This window comes from Dryas octopetala, chromosome 8, assembly GCF_963921425.1.
Source record: "Dryas octopetala chromosome 8, drDryOcto1.1, whole genome shotgun sequence".
In the NCBI taxonomy this organism is placed as follows: Eukaryota; Viridiplantae; Streptophyta; class Magnoliopsida; order Rosales; family Rosaceae; genus Dryas; species Dryas octopetala.
The window spans coordinates 12842773-12864010 of NC_141373.1; the positions used below are offsets into that span (position 1 = coordinate 12842773).

At 36.6% G+C, this 21238-nt stretch overlaps 1 protein-coding gene across 2 annotated transcripts; it reads left to right on the forward strand.

Moving 5' to 3' along the window:
* Positions 1–38: 38 nt before the first annotated feature.
* On the forward strand, positions 39–20489 carry PAA1 (P-type ATP-ase 1). Of its 2 annotated transcripts, XM_086253074.1 has the most exons (18): positions 39–678; positions 818–871; positions 1581–1734; positions 4503–4601; positions 6149–6223; positions 6382–6659; positions 7390–7623; positions 7796–7894; positions 8029–8178; positions 9354–9500; positions 11371–11421; positions 11961–12124; positions 13166–13298; positions 15757–15854; positions 16683–16923; positions 17554–17757; positions 18417–18497; positions 19839–20489. In XM_086253074.1, exons 1-18 carry the CDS (start codon positions 256–258, stop codon positions 20100–20102), a joined length of 2949 nt encoding a protein of 982 aa, XP_086109200.1. In that variant the 5' UTR covers positions 39–255; the 3' UTR covers positions 20103–20489. The 2 variants fall into 2 exon arrangements, with proteins under 2 accessions (XP_086109200.1, XP_086109199.1); XM_086253073.1 differs by lacking the exon at positions 4503–4601.
* Positions 20490–21238: the final 749 nt, after the last annotated feature.

The window sequence follows — 21238 nt, forward strand, 5'->3', positions numbered from 1 at the left end:
ATATTTGTCCACATTTAAATCATTCAACAAGACAACAACCACACGAACCACACAGATGAAACTCCAGTCTGAATTGGCAGCTGTTAAGCACTGAGTGTCACAATTTTTTTCTTTTTTGTTTTTCCTAAATTTTCAATTTCTTCTAGGGATTGAAAGCCACGTGGATTTCATTTCCACACGCACAAAACATAAAAAACAGATAGTGAGAAAGAGGAGGAGTGAAGAGACTCGATTCAATTCAACCAGTCTTCTCCAATGGAGTCTACACTGTCCGCAGCGACACCGACAACGGTGTCTCTCCTAGCCGCCTCCAAAGCCCTCAACCGCCGACTCTCCAACCTTTTCCTCAGTCAACGCCTCCCGAGTCGACTCGTTGCTCGCAGACTCACTAACTACTACGGCTTTCAGAGGCCTACTCCTCCTTTCTCTTCGTCGTCGTCGCTGAGGAGCCTGTGCGTCGTCGACTCGCCGGTACGGCGTCGTCTGGAGTGCGTTGGCAGCTCCGCTGCGTCGTTTGCGTCCGGTGGTGGAAATGGTGGCTTTGGCGGAGAGAGCGGCGGCAGCGGTGGTGACGGCGAGGGTGGTTCCGGCGGTGGCGATGCGAAGTCCAAGGTGGTTGCTGCTGGGGGCGATGAGGTTTCGGCGCTCTCGGCTGACGTCATCATTCTCGATGTTGGAGTATGCATTCCTCTCTCTCTCTCTCTGTTTCTGTACATACACATTGCATATGTATTTGTGTATGTATTCTTTGTCTGTTTGTGTGTGATTTCTGAGATGAAGTTGCTGAATGTTTTGTTCTTTGGATGTTATCCGATAGGGAATGACATGTGGGGGATGTGCAGCCAGTGTGAAGCGAATTCTTGAAAGTCAAGTAAGTTATTTTTACTTCTTCCTTCTCAAAAATTTCATGTCTTTTCTGTTGGAAGTGAAATTTCATGCTCTGGGAATAGGCAAAAACATATTTTGGATACATTTTTGCTGAAAGGCTGCATTTGGTTACGTGCAATTGAATATCATTTGAAATTCCAGTCGTTGGGTTTGAAGACCTATGGAAGTGGATATGAGTTCTAGCCTTCATTTGCTCGACCAAATGAAGATCTCTTTCGTATAAAATTATAAATATCAGATTAGATATGAGCCACTTTGCCTTGCTGTCTCACATTTCAATCTTGTGCTATCAAAGACAGTCCAAGGCTAGTGGTAGGTTTAGTTTGGGTTGTTCTCATCTATACTATAATAAAGAGAACCCTTTTGCCAACCAGCATGTATGAAGTACAAGTATACCTAAAAGAGTATTAATGATATATTTAAATGTAGGGATTGTATAGTAATAATATAAACTTCCCATCTTCCACTACTTCTACTCATTCTCTTCCTACACTAATTCTCTGCATGTGCATTGCATGTGATAATTTTCTAGTGTGTATAAGAAGGAGAGATAAAAAGAAAAGGCTAACAATGGTCTTCTACTTATCATTTAAATGGCATTTGAGAAGGATGGGCATGTTGATTTTTCGATGAGCTTTTGCTCTGTTCTGCAAACTAAATCAATGTTATGCATTTTATCATATATATGGCAGCCACAGGTCTCATCTGCTAGTGTAAATCTCACAACAGAGACAGCAATAGTGTGGCCTGTGTCTGAAGCCAAGGTTACACCAAACTGGCAAAAGCAGCTAGGAGAGACACTTGCAAAGCATTTGAGTAGTTGTGGTTTCAAGTCTAACCTTCGTGGTAAGCATTTTGCTATTTCATAACGTTCAACTTGTTATTGTTATTTTATTGTGCATATTCAAGTATGAATTCCATGGTTCTCATTTACTGAAAAGTTGTATGCTTGGTCAATCTTTGTCATGGTTAATGTTCTTCCAGGGCATCACTAATTGCTTACAGTTTTTTCTGGGTAAAATTTGAACCTAAAATCACTTGTTCTTTATTCTTCATGCTGATTGGGGAGCTACAGTTTTTTGACTAATTTCATTGGAGTTTGTTTGCTGTGTTAGTTATATGTAGTAGGAAAAATAGAAAGAAACACCTGTTGCATTAGATTTTGTTTAGTTTAGATGGTGAACTTCTTGTTCACTGCTGGACATTATCTTTGTACTGTTTTGAATTTTTATAGAATGTCTGTTTATTATAAAAAAAGTCCAAGGGTGTGTCTTGTTATGCTTTATTAAAATTTTCAAACAATAATAAAAAACCAAAACAACAAATGAATCCCTAAGAAACAGCTCCTTTCCAAGGGGTGAGGAGATAGATTTGTTGTGGGATAGGGTTCAGCTCTGGTCTTCCCTTTGGGCTTGTTATCCTCTGAATTTAGGGATACTACTTTCCTAGCTTTAATGTTGGATTGGCATGCTGTTGTAATTTAGATTTTGGTGGTCTTTGTTGTTTCTGTTGCTTTGTGTTTTGTTTGCGCCTTGGGTGGTTTTTCTGAGCAGTGGACTTCTTGTCCCCTGTGTTGTACTAACCTTACTTTAATAAAAGTTTGTTTCTCATTAAAAAAAAAAAAAAAAAAAACCAGCTACTTTCCAATCAGCCAAACAGGAAGAAAGGTGTGTCCCGGAAATTTTTGTCTCTTATAAAAAAGATATAAATGGAAAGTCCTGGAAAACACTCTAAATGAAATAAAAACATTTTCTAAATCATATTCGGATTCATTTTAAATTTTTTTTATGACATAACTATTTTATGAATCTCCTGAAGGGTTAATTTGTCATACTATAAGTTCTTGCAATTCTTGATCCATTAACATGATGCTGATTGAGATTTGAACACTATGCATTTATATTTTGAAAGACATTCAGTGGTGATTGTTCTGAGGTTGGCTGTCAGGGTTTTTAGCACATTTATTTAAATGGGTACAAGGATATAGGGCTTCATCCGTAGAATGTTGAGTTTGTGTTTTTATCCTTGATTTCAACTCTAGAAAGCTCTGCAACATAAGGTCTGGGAATATATTGTAAGAAATTCGGCGAGTGAAAATTGGGAGAGAATGTGTGCGAGAGAGAAAGAGAGAGTGAGAAGGGGGCCACTGAGGGAGGGGGAGATTCAAACACTTAACTAGAGACTTTAGGATAGAATACAAGAGCTTTTTTATGGAGATTGATGACTATTCCTATAGGGATTCTTAATTAATCACACAAGTATAGGTCGAGTAGCTATCAACTTTCCGCTGGCTTGGGATTTGCTACTTGGCTCATAGGATGGTTGCGGGACCCCATGGAGAGGGAAGGCCAAGCTTTTTTTTTTCCAGCAATAAGGGGAAGCTCTTATCAATTATGGGTAGAACAATACAATAACAAAAATGGAGTGTTGGTGAGGCTTTCGACAAGTGGGGATGATGGTTTTGTTAAGAGCATTATTTTGCCTGAGGGGAAGGAGGCGGCAGGTTGGAAGAGGATAAAGGAGAATTTATGGTTAATTATGTATTGGGGACCAAAAGAATAATTTGAAGAATAGCCAAAACAGAGAAAGAAGAGAGTTTTTCGAACCCAAGGTAGAACCATAGACAACATAAAGGAAGCGGTGCTTAGAAGAAAAGACTCAAAAGGTGCATAAACAAGCCAGGGTAGGAAGGAAAAGATCCAAACAACAACTTCAGAGAAGGAGTTGGTGTTGGAACAAAGATGGGAAGAGAGGAATTAGAAAAGAAGAAAGACTTGAGAAGGTGGAATTTAACTGTGGATGTGTGGTGGTATGTGAGAGGCAGGTGGTTCACCAATCTTGGAGGACAATTCAGCAATCACTACCAGAGAAGTTAGGCAAGAAAATTGATCTTCATCCATTCTAGAGTAACAAAGCACTGTTTATTTGCAAAAGTAAAGAAGAAGCAGCAAAGATAATGGAAGAATACATACATTATATAAATGGGCAGGAAGGGCCTGCTTGGGAGTGTTTTTGGAAGTGCTAGAAGCGCTTTCAGATAATACAAAACGCTTCTGGTAGTGTTTTGTAGAAAACCTTAATGTTTTTTCTGAGTTATAGAAGCACTTTTAGTGCTTACTGCTGCTACATTTCTGAGGAGGAACTGTGGGAGACGGTTAGATTTTGGACATCTTTTTGGGCTTCAATTTCATCAGAATTTAGGGACATAATCTTCTTGGAAATCTTTTCAATTTGAAGGCTGCTGTGTTTTAGTTACTTGGTTGGCTTTGTTGTTGGTTAGGTTTGTGTGATATTATGTTAGTTGGTTATGTATATCTTGTTTTTGTTGGTCAGGCTTGTGTGAAATTATGCTGTTTTCTTGATGTTCGTGGGTGGATGTAAATATCTTTAGGAGTTGATCAGCAGACATTGCATGTCAGTGGACACCTTGTCCTCTGTTATCCTCTCTTTCATTTTTCTTTAATGAAAGCATGTTTCTGATAAAAAAACGAAAGATCAATATGTATTTAGTCCTTCAAGAGAGTTGTATATCTATTTCCGATTAGCACCCCAAACTTGTAAATGAGAGTAGCTATAATCATATATTTAGGGGTTTTCAAATGATTTATGTGAAGCTTGCTGGATTAAGTGGCAGGTCAGGGAGCTATGGAAGCAGATATATCACCATAGAAAAGCAAAAGATTTCTTGTCAGGATCAACCATAATTCTTTATGGTATGTCCCCAGATCATTGGATTTAATTTCGGTGATGTGTATATGCACAAAATATTTTACATCTCTCCACTTTCTTAGATATAAAAAAGAGGCTTAAAATCGTTATTAATTCAAAATTACTTGCTTCTTTAGGTAGTCTCAGCCAGCAGCTAATTGCGGTGGATTGGTTTGAGGGGCATTTCTGTTACAGAGCACCCATTTGTTTTGGACAATTTGCTGTTCCACTCCACTCTCTCAGCATAGCAGTCCCTTAATTGTCATTAGGAAATTAAGGATTCCTATCTTTTCATAAGTTGGTTGTATTTTATTCGTAAGATATTTGAGTATTAGACTAATCGTTTGCCAATATGGGCATAGTTGATGTTGGTATATGTTTTATCCACAATTGTGGAAAGCATTCAATATCTTCTTTCATAGATTTTGTAAACTGTACTTTGTAGTAGAAGCCTTGCTTCGTCCAAAAAAAAAAAGAGGCCTTGCTAATTTCTAGGACTCAATTATAGAATACTGAAATTGTATAAGCTTTTCATGTAAGCATTTCAATTATGGAAAATGTTATCTTCTGGTTGCATGGTGCTTATTTTCTGGGCAGTTTCTTTAGTTTTGTACTGTTGACTGTGTTTTAGGATAGGACAAATTTTTGTATTGGTTTTGTAAGTGGACTTCTTGTCCACTGATGTGATTTTGTTTTCTCTTCACTCTACTCATTAAAGTCTCAGTTTCTTAGATAAAGAAATAGAAAAAGGAAGCCTCTCCACAGTAGCAGCAACATAGAAAGCTCAAACAAACTGAAGGAAGACTGGCAAAAAAAAAAAAAAGCTGAAAAAAGACTTACCTCAATGAAAAAAAAAAACTAAACAAGGAACAAAGCCGAAATCACCCAATTCAATCTTGCCTCAACAAAGAGCTTATCCCACAATGAACCCACAGGTAGTGGAGGAATAGTGGAAGCAGTCATAGCATCAGAGATGAAGTCTTCTATCTGAAATACACAGTTTTGTATTTCTCCAATTTCAATAAAATTGATTTTAAACAAAAAAAAATACTTAAGTATTGTTTATCTGAATGTGTTGGCCACTATTACTTGGTCATTTTGTTTCCATGTTGTCATACTTGACTACTGAAGTAAATTACATTTTCTCCTAAATATCCCTCTGTCAGTCCTTCCTTCATCTTTAACTTCTCCTTCTCTCTTTACTTGTCTTCTCTATTAGTTCTCTACCAGTTCTACATCATTTTCATTCCTAGCTTCTTTTTTTTTCCTTGATAGGAAATGAAATTTCATTAATGAAAATGAAATCAGCCCTTTCTACACCTTCATCCTTCACCATTTTCACTGCCGGTTTCTTATTCTGTTTGGAAAGACAACATACTTACAAGGGTCAAAATACATATTCTACATGGATCTTCATGTCAAGCATCCTTTTATTTTATTTTTTGGGTGGCCATCATCAACCATCTTTAATGGGCTTGATTTTCCAATAACTTGTACCCTTATGAACTTATATGTATAATGGTTGGACTAATTGGCTACTCCTTGTGTGCAGATAGAGGAAGAGACAATTTTCTCGAAGTTTTTGAAAGGAAAATGGAAGAAAAGCGTAAACGCCTGAAAGAAAGTGGTAGACATCTTTAAGTAGTGAGCATCTCTAGTTTACTTGTATTTTTAAAGGGTGTGTAGCTATCTTGAAAACTGCTTCCAAGCTTTAACTGCTGATGAATTATATGCACTGCACTGCACTGCACTGTGCAGCTAATTTCTACTTTTTTGTTGTTGTAGGTCATGACCTTGCTTTCTCTTGGGCTCTATGTGCTGTCTGCCTAGTTGGTCATCTCTCTCATTTCTTTGGAGCTAATGCTTCGTGGATCCATGCGCTTCATTCGACAGGATTCCATCTGTCTCTATCTTTATTTACATTACTTGGTCCTGGGCGTCGACTTATCCTTGATGGCTTGAAGAGCCTTGTTAAAGGGGCTCCAAACATGAACACTTTGGTTGGTCTTGGGGCTTTATCTTCATTTACTGTCAGTTCATTTGCTGCCTTTATACCAAAGCTGGTTAGTGCTGATCCTTTTCTTTGTTATGGATCTCGTTCAATTTATAAAGTTTTAATTTGTATGGGTGGATGTAGAAATGGAATCCTCTGTTATTAGTGAGTTGGTTTAATGCATTGTTACCATGTTAAACCCTGTCGTCACGTTTATTCTGGAGGAGGTTAAGCTGGAGTGGGCTAAAGAGGGAGATAGCAACACTAGAATGTTTCATAGGCTGGTGAATGGTAGAAAACAAAATAACTTAATTGAGAAGATAGAAGTTGATGGGAGAAGAATAGTGGACAATGAAAATTTAATAGAAAGGGAGCTTTTTAATTTCTTTTGAGTCTTTGTATTCAAGAAAAGGAGTGGAAAGGGTGGTTTTGAAGGGTTAAATTGGCATCTGATAAGCGAAATTCAGGCTGGCTGGTTCGAGTTGAGGAGGTAATGAAAGTTTGTAATGTATGGCTGGCATCTTGCATCTTGCATCTTGGTGGATATCTTGTCCACTTTGTATGAAATTTTTTGAATGAGTAAAATTTGTTTCTCATTAAAAAAATGCATTCTTGAGGAAAAATCTCAAGCTTCAAATCTCTGGGTTGTCCAGTTCACCAGGCTCCAATTCAAATACTTGACTTTTTCTCTTAGGAAATAAATGTCTAGAATCAAATTGGTCCAACATATCTGTGATGGAAACATATCTATATTGTGCTTGTTAACTTTGCTGCTTTGTTCAATGGACATCCGGATGCAGGGGTGGAAGACTTTCTTTGAGGAGCCAATTATGTTGATAGCATTCGTCTTATTAGGGAGGAATCTTGAACAAAGAGCTAAAATCAAAGCATCCAGTGATATGACTGAACTTCTTAGTATTTTACCATCGAAAGCTCGTCTTCTGGTAAATGATGGTGCAAAAGAGTCAGAAACTATAGTTGAAGTTCCATCTAACAGTCTCTCTGTTGGAGATCAAATTATTGTACTACCTGGAGTAAGCATGATACCTCTTGCTTTTGTTATTTAATATTTTGTACCTCCCTCACCCCTTAATTACGTTAGTCTCCCAACTTGTGCTGCAAAAGATCAAAGTACTTGTGAATTATATCCTGTTTAGAGTTCTAAATTGTGGCTGCAATTACAATTTCCTTTTTCCATTGCTTTAGGACCGTGTTCCTGTAGATGGAATTGTTAAAGCTGGTAGAAGTACCATTGATGAGTCAAGTTTTACAGGAGAGCCATTGCCAGCGACTAAACTACCTGGGGTATGATTATTATGCATGCTGAGCATGGACCTTTCCCCCTTTCTTTGTACATAATTGATTTCACTATGGTAATTGCATAATCTATTTCTAATATGATTTTATCATAATATTGGGGAATTTTATGTTTATGCTAGAGTCAAGTTGCAGCTGGAAGCATAAATCTCAATGGAACTCTGACAGTTGAAGTGCAGAGACCAGGTGGTGAGACTGCTATGGCAGACATTGTTCGTTTGGTAGAAGAAGCACAGAGTAGGGAAGCTCCTGTACAGCGATTGGCTGACAAGGTCATCCATTCTTTCTTAGAGTACTTGTGCAAACATTTTTTTATAGTTGTGATTACACGGTAGTGATGTCCAAATTTGTGTATTATCAACTTACTATATTTTCTTACTACATGTAAGAGTGCCCATGGTTGGATTGGGTTGGTTTTGAGCCCATCCCATGAACCGAACTGTCATGGTCAGTTTACAATTTTTTGAAACTGAATTGAGCAACTAAGTCAATTAATTTTGGATTGGGTTGGTCAGGTTATTTGGTATGGGATTAGGCCCAAATTAAGTTTTTACTTTTTTTACTTAATTAGGTCAACAAAAAACCTTAAAATCTTAAGCACAAAAAAGAAAAAAAAGGTAATAAGGCACAAAATTTCAGCTGAAAGAGGAAAAAAAAGAGCCAAATTGAGCACAAGAAAGGTTCACAACTTGTGTCCGAAGAGGAGAGCTATCTTTTATTGGCACAAAGAGAGAGCAAGAAACTGCTGATTTGGTGGGAGTAAAAAAGAGTTGCAAATGTAGCTGCTTTTGCGGCTGTCAGGATTCAGTAATACCCACCAAAATTTCAGTGGGTATTGCCGAAATTTCTGAAAAATCCAGGATAAAACATTGAGCTCCACCGAAATCAGATGTTGCTGAAATTTTGATGCCACGTAGGGAAGGAGAGGCCTGCCCCCATGCGTTGGCTATTGACTCTCCGATAATTCTGATATTCCAGTTATGTTTTGACTGAAAGTATCAACCGTGAGTGTATTGGATCAACTAAGTAGAGTAGAAGCTTGATTGTGAGCTTGATACTAGCTATATATTTGCGAAAGTCCAATCATGAAACAGAAGCATCCGCATAGCTTTTCCGGAAACTCATGCACAAGTGACCTTGTGAGACCTGGAGAGGGTCAGATAGACTCCGTATTTGGTATTCCAAGAAATTTTATTTCCTGTTGTTCTAATTCAATACTTCTGTTACTAGAGGTATTCTTATGCATTACTTTTTGTTCTTGTATTTGCTTTTATTATATTTCTCTTCTTGTTTATTGACCAAAACTCTGAAGAAATTGTTGCTAAGCAACTAACTTGTTTACAGTTATGATGATATAATTTGTTGTTCACATTTGCTAGAATGTGTCTTTATCAGAAAAACATTTCTGGAGTTGGTGTTTATCTTTTGATTGGTTTCATTTCACCAGGTTTCTGGGCATTTTACATATGGAGTAATGACACTCTCTGCTGCTACGTTTTTATTCTGGAGTTTGTTTGGCGGACATATTTTACCTGCTGCCCTTCATGGAGGAAATTCAGTTTCGTTAGCATTGCAACTCTCTTGCAGTGTTCTGGTATGAGCATAGTTTTTTGAGTTATGAACTCCAAAGTAATGTTAAGACATCTTCACTATCACCAAAGAGTCTCATATGTTATCTTCTGGTTTACCTATTGGCTTTTAGAAAAATGTTAATAGAAGAAACATGATAGGTGTCATTCAGAGATGGAGTGTAAAATGGAATGTCATGGGGGGTATTTAATCCCGAAATACTCATGTGTTCTAAGTAAGATTTTGAGGGTTTAATTGCAAGTAAAATGGAATGTTTATTACATTGAGGGGAAGTAGAATAGTTAGCGTGTATTAGCTGTAATTATTAATTAGTTGTCAATTAGTTAGCTATATAGTTGACCTACCATATTTGGTATGGTATACCTGTATAAATATATTTTTTGAGATATATGAAATTTCATTCAGCCTAATTAGCAATTTGGTATCAGAGCCCTAGGGTATTTTCCTTTAAGAATTTTTTCTTCCGCTACAGTAACGCCGCTGCTACAGTACCATCAGGAAAAAAAAAAATCTCACTCTTATTAAGGCTAAAGATTTCCGCTGCCTAATCTCTTTGCTGAAAAAAAAAAAAAAAAACCCTAATTTGTACAGCTGCTGCCTCTTCCAAAGAGAAGCGACCACAGCCTTTCGAAAACCCTAGCCACAGAAAACTTCCTTCTCGCTCTCTGCTCCAGCTGATCAGGCAATTCTCTTCAACATGTCTGCTGGGCAAGACACTATGTCCGGCAGTGGCAAGGCTCTTGCCAATTCTGACAGCAAGCTACGTTCTGTTGTGACCATTCAAGAAACCTCTTCTCCAATCCATATTAATCTGGATGGTACTAATTATCGTGTTTGTATACCTGTATAAATATATTTTTTGAGATATATGAAAATTCATTCAGCCTAATTAGCAATTAGAATTATTGTGAGGATGAGCCCAAGGGTTCTTAGAAGGGAGTCTGATGCTGGAAATTCTTGGAAGTTGGAATTCATGGTATGTGGGCTGAAAGATGATGGGATGCTTGTAGTTATGTACTAGGTAACTCGGACTGGTAGAATTCTGGAAAATTTAAAGAATGGTGCATAGACAGCAGTTTTCATGTGCCATTCCTGTTAATATATCGAAACAGAGTGCTATTGCTAATAGAGTGTACATACAAAGATTGATGAATGGAACTTGCCCAGAAGTCATACCCCTCATAGAAACAAATATTCATAGTGCACAGCTTGTTGGGAACATAAAATCCTAAGTGAAACCAATCTGAAAACTGTAAGACCCAATTCTGCACCCGAACAGGGAGTCTGTCTAACAACCTAATTAACCCTTGTAACCAAGAATGCAAAATCTCCAACTATCACTTTAATGAAAGAAGAATAGTGTTCATAACAAAGTAGAATTAAGGTTATTTTAGGAGACACAGTCATTATATACTACTGTGCACTTAAGGATTTCATAGCCAAACAATGGACAAGAAATCCACTTCTATACAGAAACCCAAAATAAAACAAGAGCCAAGGGAAACTAGCCACAGGAACAAAACAAAAGAAAACACCAACTAATAATTGCCTTCTTATCTAACAGTAAGGCAGACAAGCTCACACCTCTAAAAGCGCTAGATACTGAATCTTCTCAGAAAAAATAAAAATAAAAATAAAAAGCACGACTAAAGCCCAAAGAGATGACAAAAACAACACCCCATCCCTCTTTAAGTCTTCAATAATTTTTCTTTCCTCTCCGTCCATAAAATCCAAATTGTTTAGTATTTCTGCCAATATTAAAGAAAAACTTCATAGCTCTATTGTCTGATTGGTATTTGTTTTTACTTTTTTATTTAAAAAAATTCTCCCTTTTTTTTGTTTTGTTGGAGTGAAGCTGTTTTTTCTGAATGCAGGTTGTTGCTTGTCCCTGTGCCCTTGGGCTAGCCACACCTACAGCTGTGCTGGTAATCTTTTGCAAACACCACTCACTGCCATACACGGAATGTTATTTTTCTTCATTGAAATGTCTGTTTTTGTCAAGACCAACATGAAACCTGCATGGAATATATAAATTTCAAAGTTATGATGGAAATGGTAAAATTCATAATGTTTCAACCAAAATGGTGTTTTCACCAAGATATTAGATATCGGTGGTATCAGGAAAAACTCGAGAAAAATAATGTCTAGATAATCTTCAACAGATGTTCATTTATTCAATTATCTATTATTTTGCCAAAATTTGCAAAATTATCGGTGCATAGTAGGTTTATTTAGAGTGAATACAATGCGTGCTTACAGACACTATTACTTAAAAACTTGTACTAAAAAAATAAGTTTTGGCATAAATTTCCAATATTTGTCATCATGATTGATTGTTTCATGTCCGTTTCTTGAAAGATTTCTGTTTTCGACTTATCAAGATACCAAATCAATGTGAAAATTTATTCATTGATTCCATTTTATATAAGTTATACATTTGAACGTACTTTCATGTGATTTCCAGGTTGGAACTTCATTAGGAGCCAAAAGAGGACTGCTTTTGCGTGGTGGAAATATTTTGGAGAAGTTTTCAATGGTGAACACTATAGTGTTTGATAAAACAGGGACTCTGACCATGGGCAAACCTGTTGTGACAAAGATTGTGACTCCAGAATGTGCAAACTTAGAGTTGAGTGGTGACATAAATTTTCATTTTACATGACAGTTTTACTGGCTAGCTAATTCTCCTTTTTTCTTGACAAGAAACATTAATTCATTAAAAATAGCAAGTACATAACAGAGAACTAGGAGTCCTCGGAACTAAACAAAAATCCTCCAAACACCAGCTAAAAACAATAAACTCAACACACATCCAGAACAAAAAAAAAACTCTCTGAGAAACAGCACAGAAATACCTGCCATAAAATCTGAATACACCGAAGCCCGTAAGGATGCCTAAAATCGAACCCTCTCGAACAAATATTCCTTTTCTAGTTCTCTTCTCCCCTAAAATCATCAAACACTCTTCTATTCTGCTCAATCCAAATTACCCAGGAAACATCCACCATAGCACATCTATGCAGAACCAGTGAACCACAATACAGATTAGTTGAAGAAAGATGGCTTCTTAAGAAGTCAGCAAGCTTCTACCAGGAGATTGCTTCTGGATTGCTATCTACCTAGCTACATGTGTTGGTGAAGTGTGTTTGAGTGGTTTTGCAATATTTGGATTACCAATTCTTTCCTAGAAGTAAACTATCCAGCAGCTTCACATTTGCAATCATATTCATATCTGTGAATGTGAATTGTCAATACAGTGAATTTGTTTGATCTGTTTTAGAATCCACCTATACTACTATATTGTTGGTGTTCTGCAACAAATTTAGGCAGTATTTGAGAATCCAAATAAGTTTTGAGTGGTTGAGGTTTTTTATTTCTTTTATTTTTTATACTAAAACTATTTGAGGCACAACTCCACCCAAGAACTCATCTTTGTTATGGATATACATTCCGTTACATTTCCTGCTTTATAATTTGCTCATATAACTACTTAAAGGATAAGGATATATTACTCTGTACAAGTGATTTTTTTTTCTTTAATATTTATGGCTCCAGATTTCTAATCTATATTTTACCTCTTATATTGGTCAAAAAAAAATCTACAAAATATAGAGTGCTAGCTTTTTTGCAATTAAAATAGAAATAGATTGACCTTTATTTTTTTAACAGAGAAAAGTCAAACCATACTTGGTCAGAAGTTGAGGTTTTAAAGTTTGCAGCTGGAGTAGAATCAAATACAGTTCATCCTGTTGGGAAAGCTATCGTGGAAGCTGCTCGGGCTGTTAATTGTCAGAATATGAAGGTGCTTTCTTGTCAAACTTTTTTGAATGTGCTTCATCTGGATCATTTTGTCTTTAACTTATTCAAATATATATTGTTCCATAGGTTGGTGAAATGGATTTTAATTATTGTGCACATTATTGTTGTGATTGCATTTGTTCTGGAATTTAATATGAACCTTAAGCTTCTTAATGAAATGAGCTTTGTGTGATTCTTCTTTGTCCTTCATGACTGCACATTTGGATTCACTTTGTCCTTCATTCCTGCCCATCAACATTCTTCATTCTTGTTTCCACTTTTCAATATTCATCCAGTATTCACATCATCCCAATCTTCTATTGTTTGGTTTGGGTCAGATCGATTCAAGTTTCCTCAGCCTGCATATATTTTGCTGCCCAACTAAATTTAACTGACATGTAAAACAAACAGACCAAATTTTAGTAGCTAAATAGACCAATTAAGGGTACAGCAAGTTCCAGATAGGAACCCGAAAGGAAAGGTCCCCATGTCCTTTTAGTGCAGCTTTCATAGAGGATCTGTAAGCTTATTATAGTAGTGTGAGGGGTAACTTGTCAGGCTAATTGTGATGTGGGAGAAAAGAAATTAATAGTACATGCATTAATCACCATAGAGATTGTAACCCATTAGTAACCATATTTGGCATCCTGAGGTTTGAACACCTAGAACAAACACCACATTAAATTTGGGATCAATTAGGACATGGTTTTGTACTTTAGGGTGTAGCATATAATTTAGGACTTAGGGTTTATGATTTACCCTTAGGATTTAGGGCTAGCCCTAAAAGTCAGAACTAAACCTAAAACCTGAACTCTAAACGGGAGAAAAAAAAAGTCATTGCTTATACGGCATGGAGTCAACACGGCAGATGTCCACAACTTTGCAGATTTCAAAGCTAATGCATTTAAAAATTTGTAAATATCCCATCCAAACCACTTCGATTGCATTGGACTTGGACTAAATGGATTAGTGGAATTTTTTGCACAGCCATATATGAGGCCTCAGTTTTTGTTGGGATGGGAAATATCTGCAAGCCACCTAAGCTTGTGACTCGAATATACCTGGCGATAGCCTAGAAGGATAAAACCCATGCCAAACTGACCAAGTGTTTGTTAAGTGGAAGGCTAAAGTACCTCCCAATGTACAGTTTCTTGCTTTGATTGTTGCTCAAGGAAAAAGGCCTTATATTTGCCTATTCCCTCATTGGTGCACTACGTGCAAAGGGAAAGCCAAGAGCATTGTTCACCTTTTCCTCCACATTCCAGTGATACTTGATGTAGTGGTATAAACCTTTTCAGGTAGCTAGATTGAGTCAGATAGTGTTTTATTCTTTTCATATTTTATTATCAAGAGGGCTTTTGCTTTTGGATGTGGGAAGGTGGAAAAGGTGTTGTGGAGATGCTATATTTTACTGAATTTTTTGGGTAGTTTGGTCAGGAAGGAACAATATAATTGTTGAGTATAAAGATTGGGAGGTAGTGGATTTCTTTGGCACAAGGCGGAAGCCTCTCTTTGGGTATATGTTTCTTCTGAATTCAGAGACTGTCCTTTTTCTTTTAAACTGGGATTAGGAAGCAGGCTAGCAGCTATCACTTAGGGCCCGTTTGGTTCGCTGAATTGATTTCTTGGGAAATCAATTCCTATGCATTTTCCAGGGGAAATGAAATGTAAGATTCCCATTCCTATGTTTGGTAATGCCGGGAAAGTAAACTAAGAATTATCTTTTTATTTCCATTCCCATGTTTGGTTTGTGCAGGAGTAGGAAATAAAAGTTGTGCAGTTTTTCAATTATACCCTCATCTATAATATATATAATGAATGAAGGTATTATAATTGGTATTTTCAAATATTAGAAGGGGTATATTTGTCTAGAAAAAATGTAATAAATGCTTTCCCCAGAGGAGGGAAAACAAAACCCAAGCTGGAAGGAGAGATTCATTTTCCCCCTTTTGGGTGCATCAGATTTCCGTGGGCCAGGAAACCATTTCCCATCCCTGCACTTACCAAACGTGGGAATGGAATTGATTTCTCATTCCCAAGCCTCCAAAACTTGAACCAAACGGACCTCTAGGGTTTTTTGTTTCACTTGACTGTTCTATGATTGTTGTTTTCTTGTTACTTTGATGTTCTGTTTGTTCATTTGATCTTTGTTTTTCAGGTTTTTGCGGGTTCCTCTGAGCGCTTTTTGTTAAAGTTGACTGTTGCTGCACTTTTTCTGTATTAGTTCCATGTCTCTTTGTATAATCTTATCAGTTTATCCAAAAAAAAGAGAGGTTGCTTGCATGCAGGATATTTTTATTTTTTTAAATATGTTTAAACTATTTAATTTGGGTCATTTTCTTAAGATGATTGAGTGACATGATTTTACCCTTGGTTTTGATCATTTTTTAAAGAGCATCAACTGGTCATCATTCTCTGAAAAATATGGTGCTCAGGTCTTTTACTCTATCCTTTTGTTTCAGGTCGCAGATGGAACATTCATGGAAGAACCTGGGTCTGGTGCCGTAGCAACTATTGAGAACAAACAGGTTTCTGTTGGGACTTTGGACTGGGTTCAAAGGTAATTCATCATTGGCCTTTTTGTAGTGTTACAGGTTTGATGGAATATATTAGCTTGGATTGTTGCATGTGAATTTATTGTAATGGTGATACATATTTCACATGTAACCGTATGTGAATCACTACTGCATAAGGAGGAGAAGAGAAAGTAAATAGTGAGAGGATACAAGGCTTGGGCCTTCAACATACATTTAATGAATTCCAATCTGCCTTTGACTTTCATTGTAAGGAAAGTGGGCATCCTTTTTATTGTAGGTACATTGTAAATTAGAGGTGGACGTCTTATCCACTGATATTGTGTTGTTTGTGTTGTGTTTATGAAAGTATCTTTCCTTTCAAGAAAATTTTTGCCTTTGATCTACAAAAGTGAGGATGTCTTATCCACTGATATTGTGTTGTTTGTGTTGTGTTTAGAAAGTATCTTTCCTTTCAAGAAATTTTTTGCCTTTGATCTACAAAAGTGAGCTTTGCTTATAAGGCTTTTGAAAGAACATCAAAAAGACTTAAAAAGAACTCGCAGAAATTTATTAAAGAGTATAAGACTCTTAGAAACCTTGAAAGACCCAAGTGTTTGTAGAACCTTAATAGATTGACTCTTAAATTACTCTTGGCATTAACTTTTAGGTCGACTCTTTGACTAACTCTTGAATGACTTATACAAATGGGTGACTGGTTTGATTACCATGGACATTTTTTTTGGACCAAAAGTTGACAAACTTCGGCCAATGAGATTAGTTCTGGGCTTCAAGAGAGGAATTTTATTTTTTTTTCTTCTTTTTGTGATTTTAAATCATTCAATCTTAGATTGTGTATTATCTCATTTCTTCAGGCATGGAGTTACTGAGAACCCATTTCAGGAAGTGGAGCCCTGTAAAAGTCAGTCTGTTGTGTATGTTGGCATTGATAGCAGCCTTGCTGGTCTAATTTATTTTGAGGATCAGATAAGGGATGATGCTGGACATGTTATTAAGTCTCTATCTAGTCAAGGGATTAGCGTATACATGCTATCTGGGGACAAAAGAAATAATGCAGAGTATGTTGCATCTGTCGTTGGTATTCCAAAAGAGAAGGTAAGGAGTTCTCAACTAATTATTTTCCCTAACTGCATCTTTCCAGTATTAAACAGTGGAGTCTTTAACATTGAAATTCTGACACCAATCTCTACCGGTTAAAAATGACCATTGATTCCCCAAACATGGGTGGACGGATGAGCCTTATTATGAGAGTGACAAAATGTTAGAATGGAATAAATTACTGAGGCATCTGATTAGTTAAATATGAGGATTGTATTACAGAAGAAACTACTGGTGAATGTGAGAAATTGTGAGTTATAAGCGGCAATAATGTTTGGTTATGACGGATGAGTCTTTAGGTGTTTGAGATTCAAAGTTGTAATCTTTATTTCTTTACAAGTGCTTCTGAGTTATGTTTAAACTCTCTTGACGGGGGTTATTCTTTTGGAGAAGTAGAGCTATATGGTTGAGGACAAGCATAAAATGTGCAGTCAGTCTCATAGGAACCATTTGATTTACCTGTTCCAAACTCCAAATATATATTTTTTCAATTACCCTTTTAGTAGGAATTGTTTATGCCCACATGTTGAAGTGTTACATCTAAATACTTATTTACAACCACAAGCAGAACATCAAAAGATTTTTCCATTATCATATTAAATGTAAAAACTGTACTGCGGTTTGCAGGTGATATCTGGAGTGAAACCAGGGGAAAAGAAGAAGTTCATAACTGAACTCCAGAAGGATGAAAACATTGTAGCCATGGTTGGTGATGGAATTAATGATACTGCAGCCTTAGCTTCATCACACATTGGAATTGCCATGGGTGGTGGTGTTGGAGCTGCTAGTGAGGTGTCCTCTATTGTTCTATTGGGCAACAGACTTTCACAGGTACTTCTAAAAAAATATAACTTTGGTAGTACACCACAAATTTTTACAATAAAAAAACCACTCCTTATTCAAATTAGCCTGAGCTTTACTTTTCTTCATGCCATACACTGTTTTAGCTTTAAAGCTGCATGCATCCATTTCATCTCTACTTTGTTTTGTAAATTGGTGAATCCCCCGCAGGGAACAGGGGGAAATGAATTACAAAAGGAACACTGAAAGCTAGGGATAAAATCTAATAATTGACTTTCTAATCAATTTTGGACTGCTAGTCCACTTTCTATCCCTTTTCATTAATATATTTTTCTGTTTTCTATTAAAAATAAATAAAATTGTCTGTAATCCATTTAATGCAGAATATAACACAATGACAAAGTGGCCTATAATCTAAATGAGGGAACCATAAAATAAAACCCTACAACAAACTCCATATGGAAGTTCAAATATAAATAAATAAAGTGAACCATAAATATATTAAAACCCTAAGTTGTGCAACTACACGCTGCGTGGTCATTGCATGTGAGTGTGTAGGCGCACATCATGGTCTCGAACTCTCAATCAGTTTTTCTTCAGAAAATGTTGCAGCATTCATGTAGTATAGTCTGCTTCTCATCTTGTATACACTGTTGTATGAGGTATTTGATGCTCATATCCTCCTGCAGTTGCTTGATGCTTTGGAGCTAAGCAGGCTGACCATGAAGACTGTCAAGCAAAATCTTTGGTGGGCTTTTGCATACAATATTGTAAGTCGTTACATGAAACAATAATAGCTGCTGTTCTTTTTCTTTTTTCCTTAAAATTTTTTCCAGCACTAGAAACATAAATAGAATGAGCACCTAGGAAAGAGATCATATTCCATGTTCTTGAAGTTTGTGCCACTGGAAGCAAGAGAATGGAGAGCCTATTAATAAGCTTATTACACAGTTAATTCAGAATCTTTTAGCATCTTTATAAAAATTTGAAAGAATGGAATTTTGAAGCTAATATTGTGATGTTATATCTGCATGTTTTGGCTCTCAGATCTTCTAGATTACTTGTTAAAGTTAGAGCATCCAACTCAAAATCAACTGACAATAGCTGGAGAGGTCTAGAATAATTTATATTGTCATGTAAGGCTTAGAATTTTTAATGTGGGGGATTCTATATTCTCAACATGTCCTCTCACGTGTGGAAGTTAACAAGTACACTAGAAAATCTGAGAACCACAACAAGCAGATATATTTGCCTATGAGTGATGCATTACCTCTTAGTGCAATCCTCCATGATTGAGGTGGAGTCATGTATTGAGTCATTTATTTTGTGAAATCGGTACACCTATGTCTTGACTGTAATTTTGGTGGTTTCTGCCTTTTTTTTGCTTGTCTTTGTAGAACGTCTTTCATTTCTTGTCAGCTTTTGTGTCCTTGGTTTTTAGGTTGAGGGCAGTTTCTTTTGTGGATTGCTGGTCCACTTTTGATTGTACTCTTTTTTTCTCTTATTAATAGACGTTTTTCTTTCCTATAAACAAAAAAAAAAAAGGCAGATATAAAATCACAATATTAGCTCCAGCATTCCATTCTTTTATACTGATAACTGAAAAGTGGAAACAATTTTAAATTTGACAATAAAGAAGCTTAAATTTAAATGAAAGCTAAACATCATCAAATTCGATATTTATTTAAATAAGAAACAAAAATGCAGATCCGTGTACAAAACACCTGATCGGAGAAGCTCAATTGGAATAATTGAACTTTCTCCCTTTTGGCAACTGATTCCATCACCTACACACTTATGCCTTGTTTCCTCGTCATATTAAAAAGGTTCAAAACCTGCACTTGAATTAAATTGATCAGACATAAGTTTACTACCTGTTCCGAACCGTAAGATGTGTAAACGTCATCCAACTGATTAGATCAGATTTTGTTGTGTTTGCTCTGTTGGTTTTTTTCTCATACCCCTACTTCTTAATAAGGTGCGTAACACAAGGGCAAGCCTTATCTGCTCTTTATTGTCTTTTTCTCCTTTAGATTGTTTCAAGATATTGCATATGCTCTGCTCTCTTTTCAGCAGCAATGTCTGGTCTTATGCTACTAGCTTTCTTACAGGTTGGACTTCCAATTGCTGCTGGAGTGTTGCTGCCAGTAACTGGGACCATGCTGACTCCTTCAATTGCTGGAGCCCTCATGGGATTGAGCTCTGTAGGCGTTATGGCAAATTCATTGTTTCTAAGATACAAGTTTTCATTGAAACAGGAAAAGATACATAATGGATCAGCACACACCAAAACTAATCAGGACCCGAATCTTCTCATGGACCAAAGTGCAGAAAAAAAGCACCCTCTTTCTGATGCTAGCTGGAAGGGAGCATGATAACACCAACAAAAACATAGGGTTCATGTTATACCACTAGATGGAGAGCAGCATGATAAGTTAACAGAAGATAAGGGTCCTAGCCTATTTAATTCTCTGAACAGATTTCTGAGAGACAAGGAAAGAGCAAACACCTTACTGCATATTTGAATTTAGGAAACTAATGCAGAGCTGGATAAAATGTTGAAGATGCTATCTTCCGGAGTTGAGTTGTGAAGGTATTCTTCACGGACAATATGTTGCAGAGAGAACAGCTAATTGTCTAGCCCATTTTAGGTTGACGCTATGCTTCAAAAGCTTGTACTTCGTATCAAACCTTTTGACATTGCCCATCTTTGACATTAGTCTTTTTCCTTATCATTGGATGGTATCTCCATTTTTCTTAGACATGGATATGTTCACAGACACTTTTGATGTTGTACACGCCAATACGCCATTGCTATTTTACTTTAGGGTCTATATTAAAAAACAGAAAACATTACTAATTGTTCAAAACTTGTTTTAAGTTTTATTTTCATTGGGAAAATTCGAGCAAACGGCCTGGCATTTACACCATTTTATAGTTGAGGATGTAACTTTCAATTTGTTTCAATTAAGGACTCCATTTTGTTTTAAGGTGCAGGATTTTCTGTCACTCTTGTCAGTTAAATGTGTTATGTGACTTGCACATGCTTGATTTGGAGGGGTATTTTTGACTTTTTTTTTGCCACATAGACTACTTAATAATAAAAAATAATAAAGTATTTTAAAAATAAAAAAATAGAAATAAATTATAAAAAAACAAACAAAAAATGAACCCAAACTTGAGCATCCATTAAACTGGAAACCGCAAGCTACTTTCCCTTTGTTTCTTAGAGTGCTGCTATTTGCACACTCTTTTCTTCTCTTTGTAAACCTTTTAAAAAAAAAAAAAAAAAACTCAAAGGAAAAGACCTTATACCCCATCCATTTTTCTTTTTGCACACCCTTCCTAAACAAAAAAAAAAAAAAACACACACACCCCATCCCCATCTCCCCCCCCCCCTAACACACCCCCTCACCCACACACCCCCTCCCCACCTCTTCTCTCTCCGGCACACACCCATCCCCGAGCAGCCTACCACCACCGGCGACCACCCCACCCTCTCTTTTTTTTC

What these genes read in the sequence shown, in the direction of transcription:
- PAA1 (XM_086253074.1), top strand. Translation starts at nt 256, where the DNA reads ATGGAGTCTACACTGTCCGCAGCGACACCGACAACGGTGTCTCTCCTA. An exon ending in ACTTTGGACTGGGTTCAAAG is followed by an intron (nt 15,855 to 16,682) that starts GTAATTCATCAT and finishes TCATTTCTTCAG; the next exon opens with GCATGGAGTTACTGAGAACC. An exon ending in GGGCTTTTGCATACAATATT is followed by an intron (nt 18,498 to 19,838) that starts GTAAGTCGTTAC and finishes GCTTTCTTACAG; the next exon opens with GTTGGACTTCCAATTGCTGC.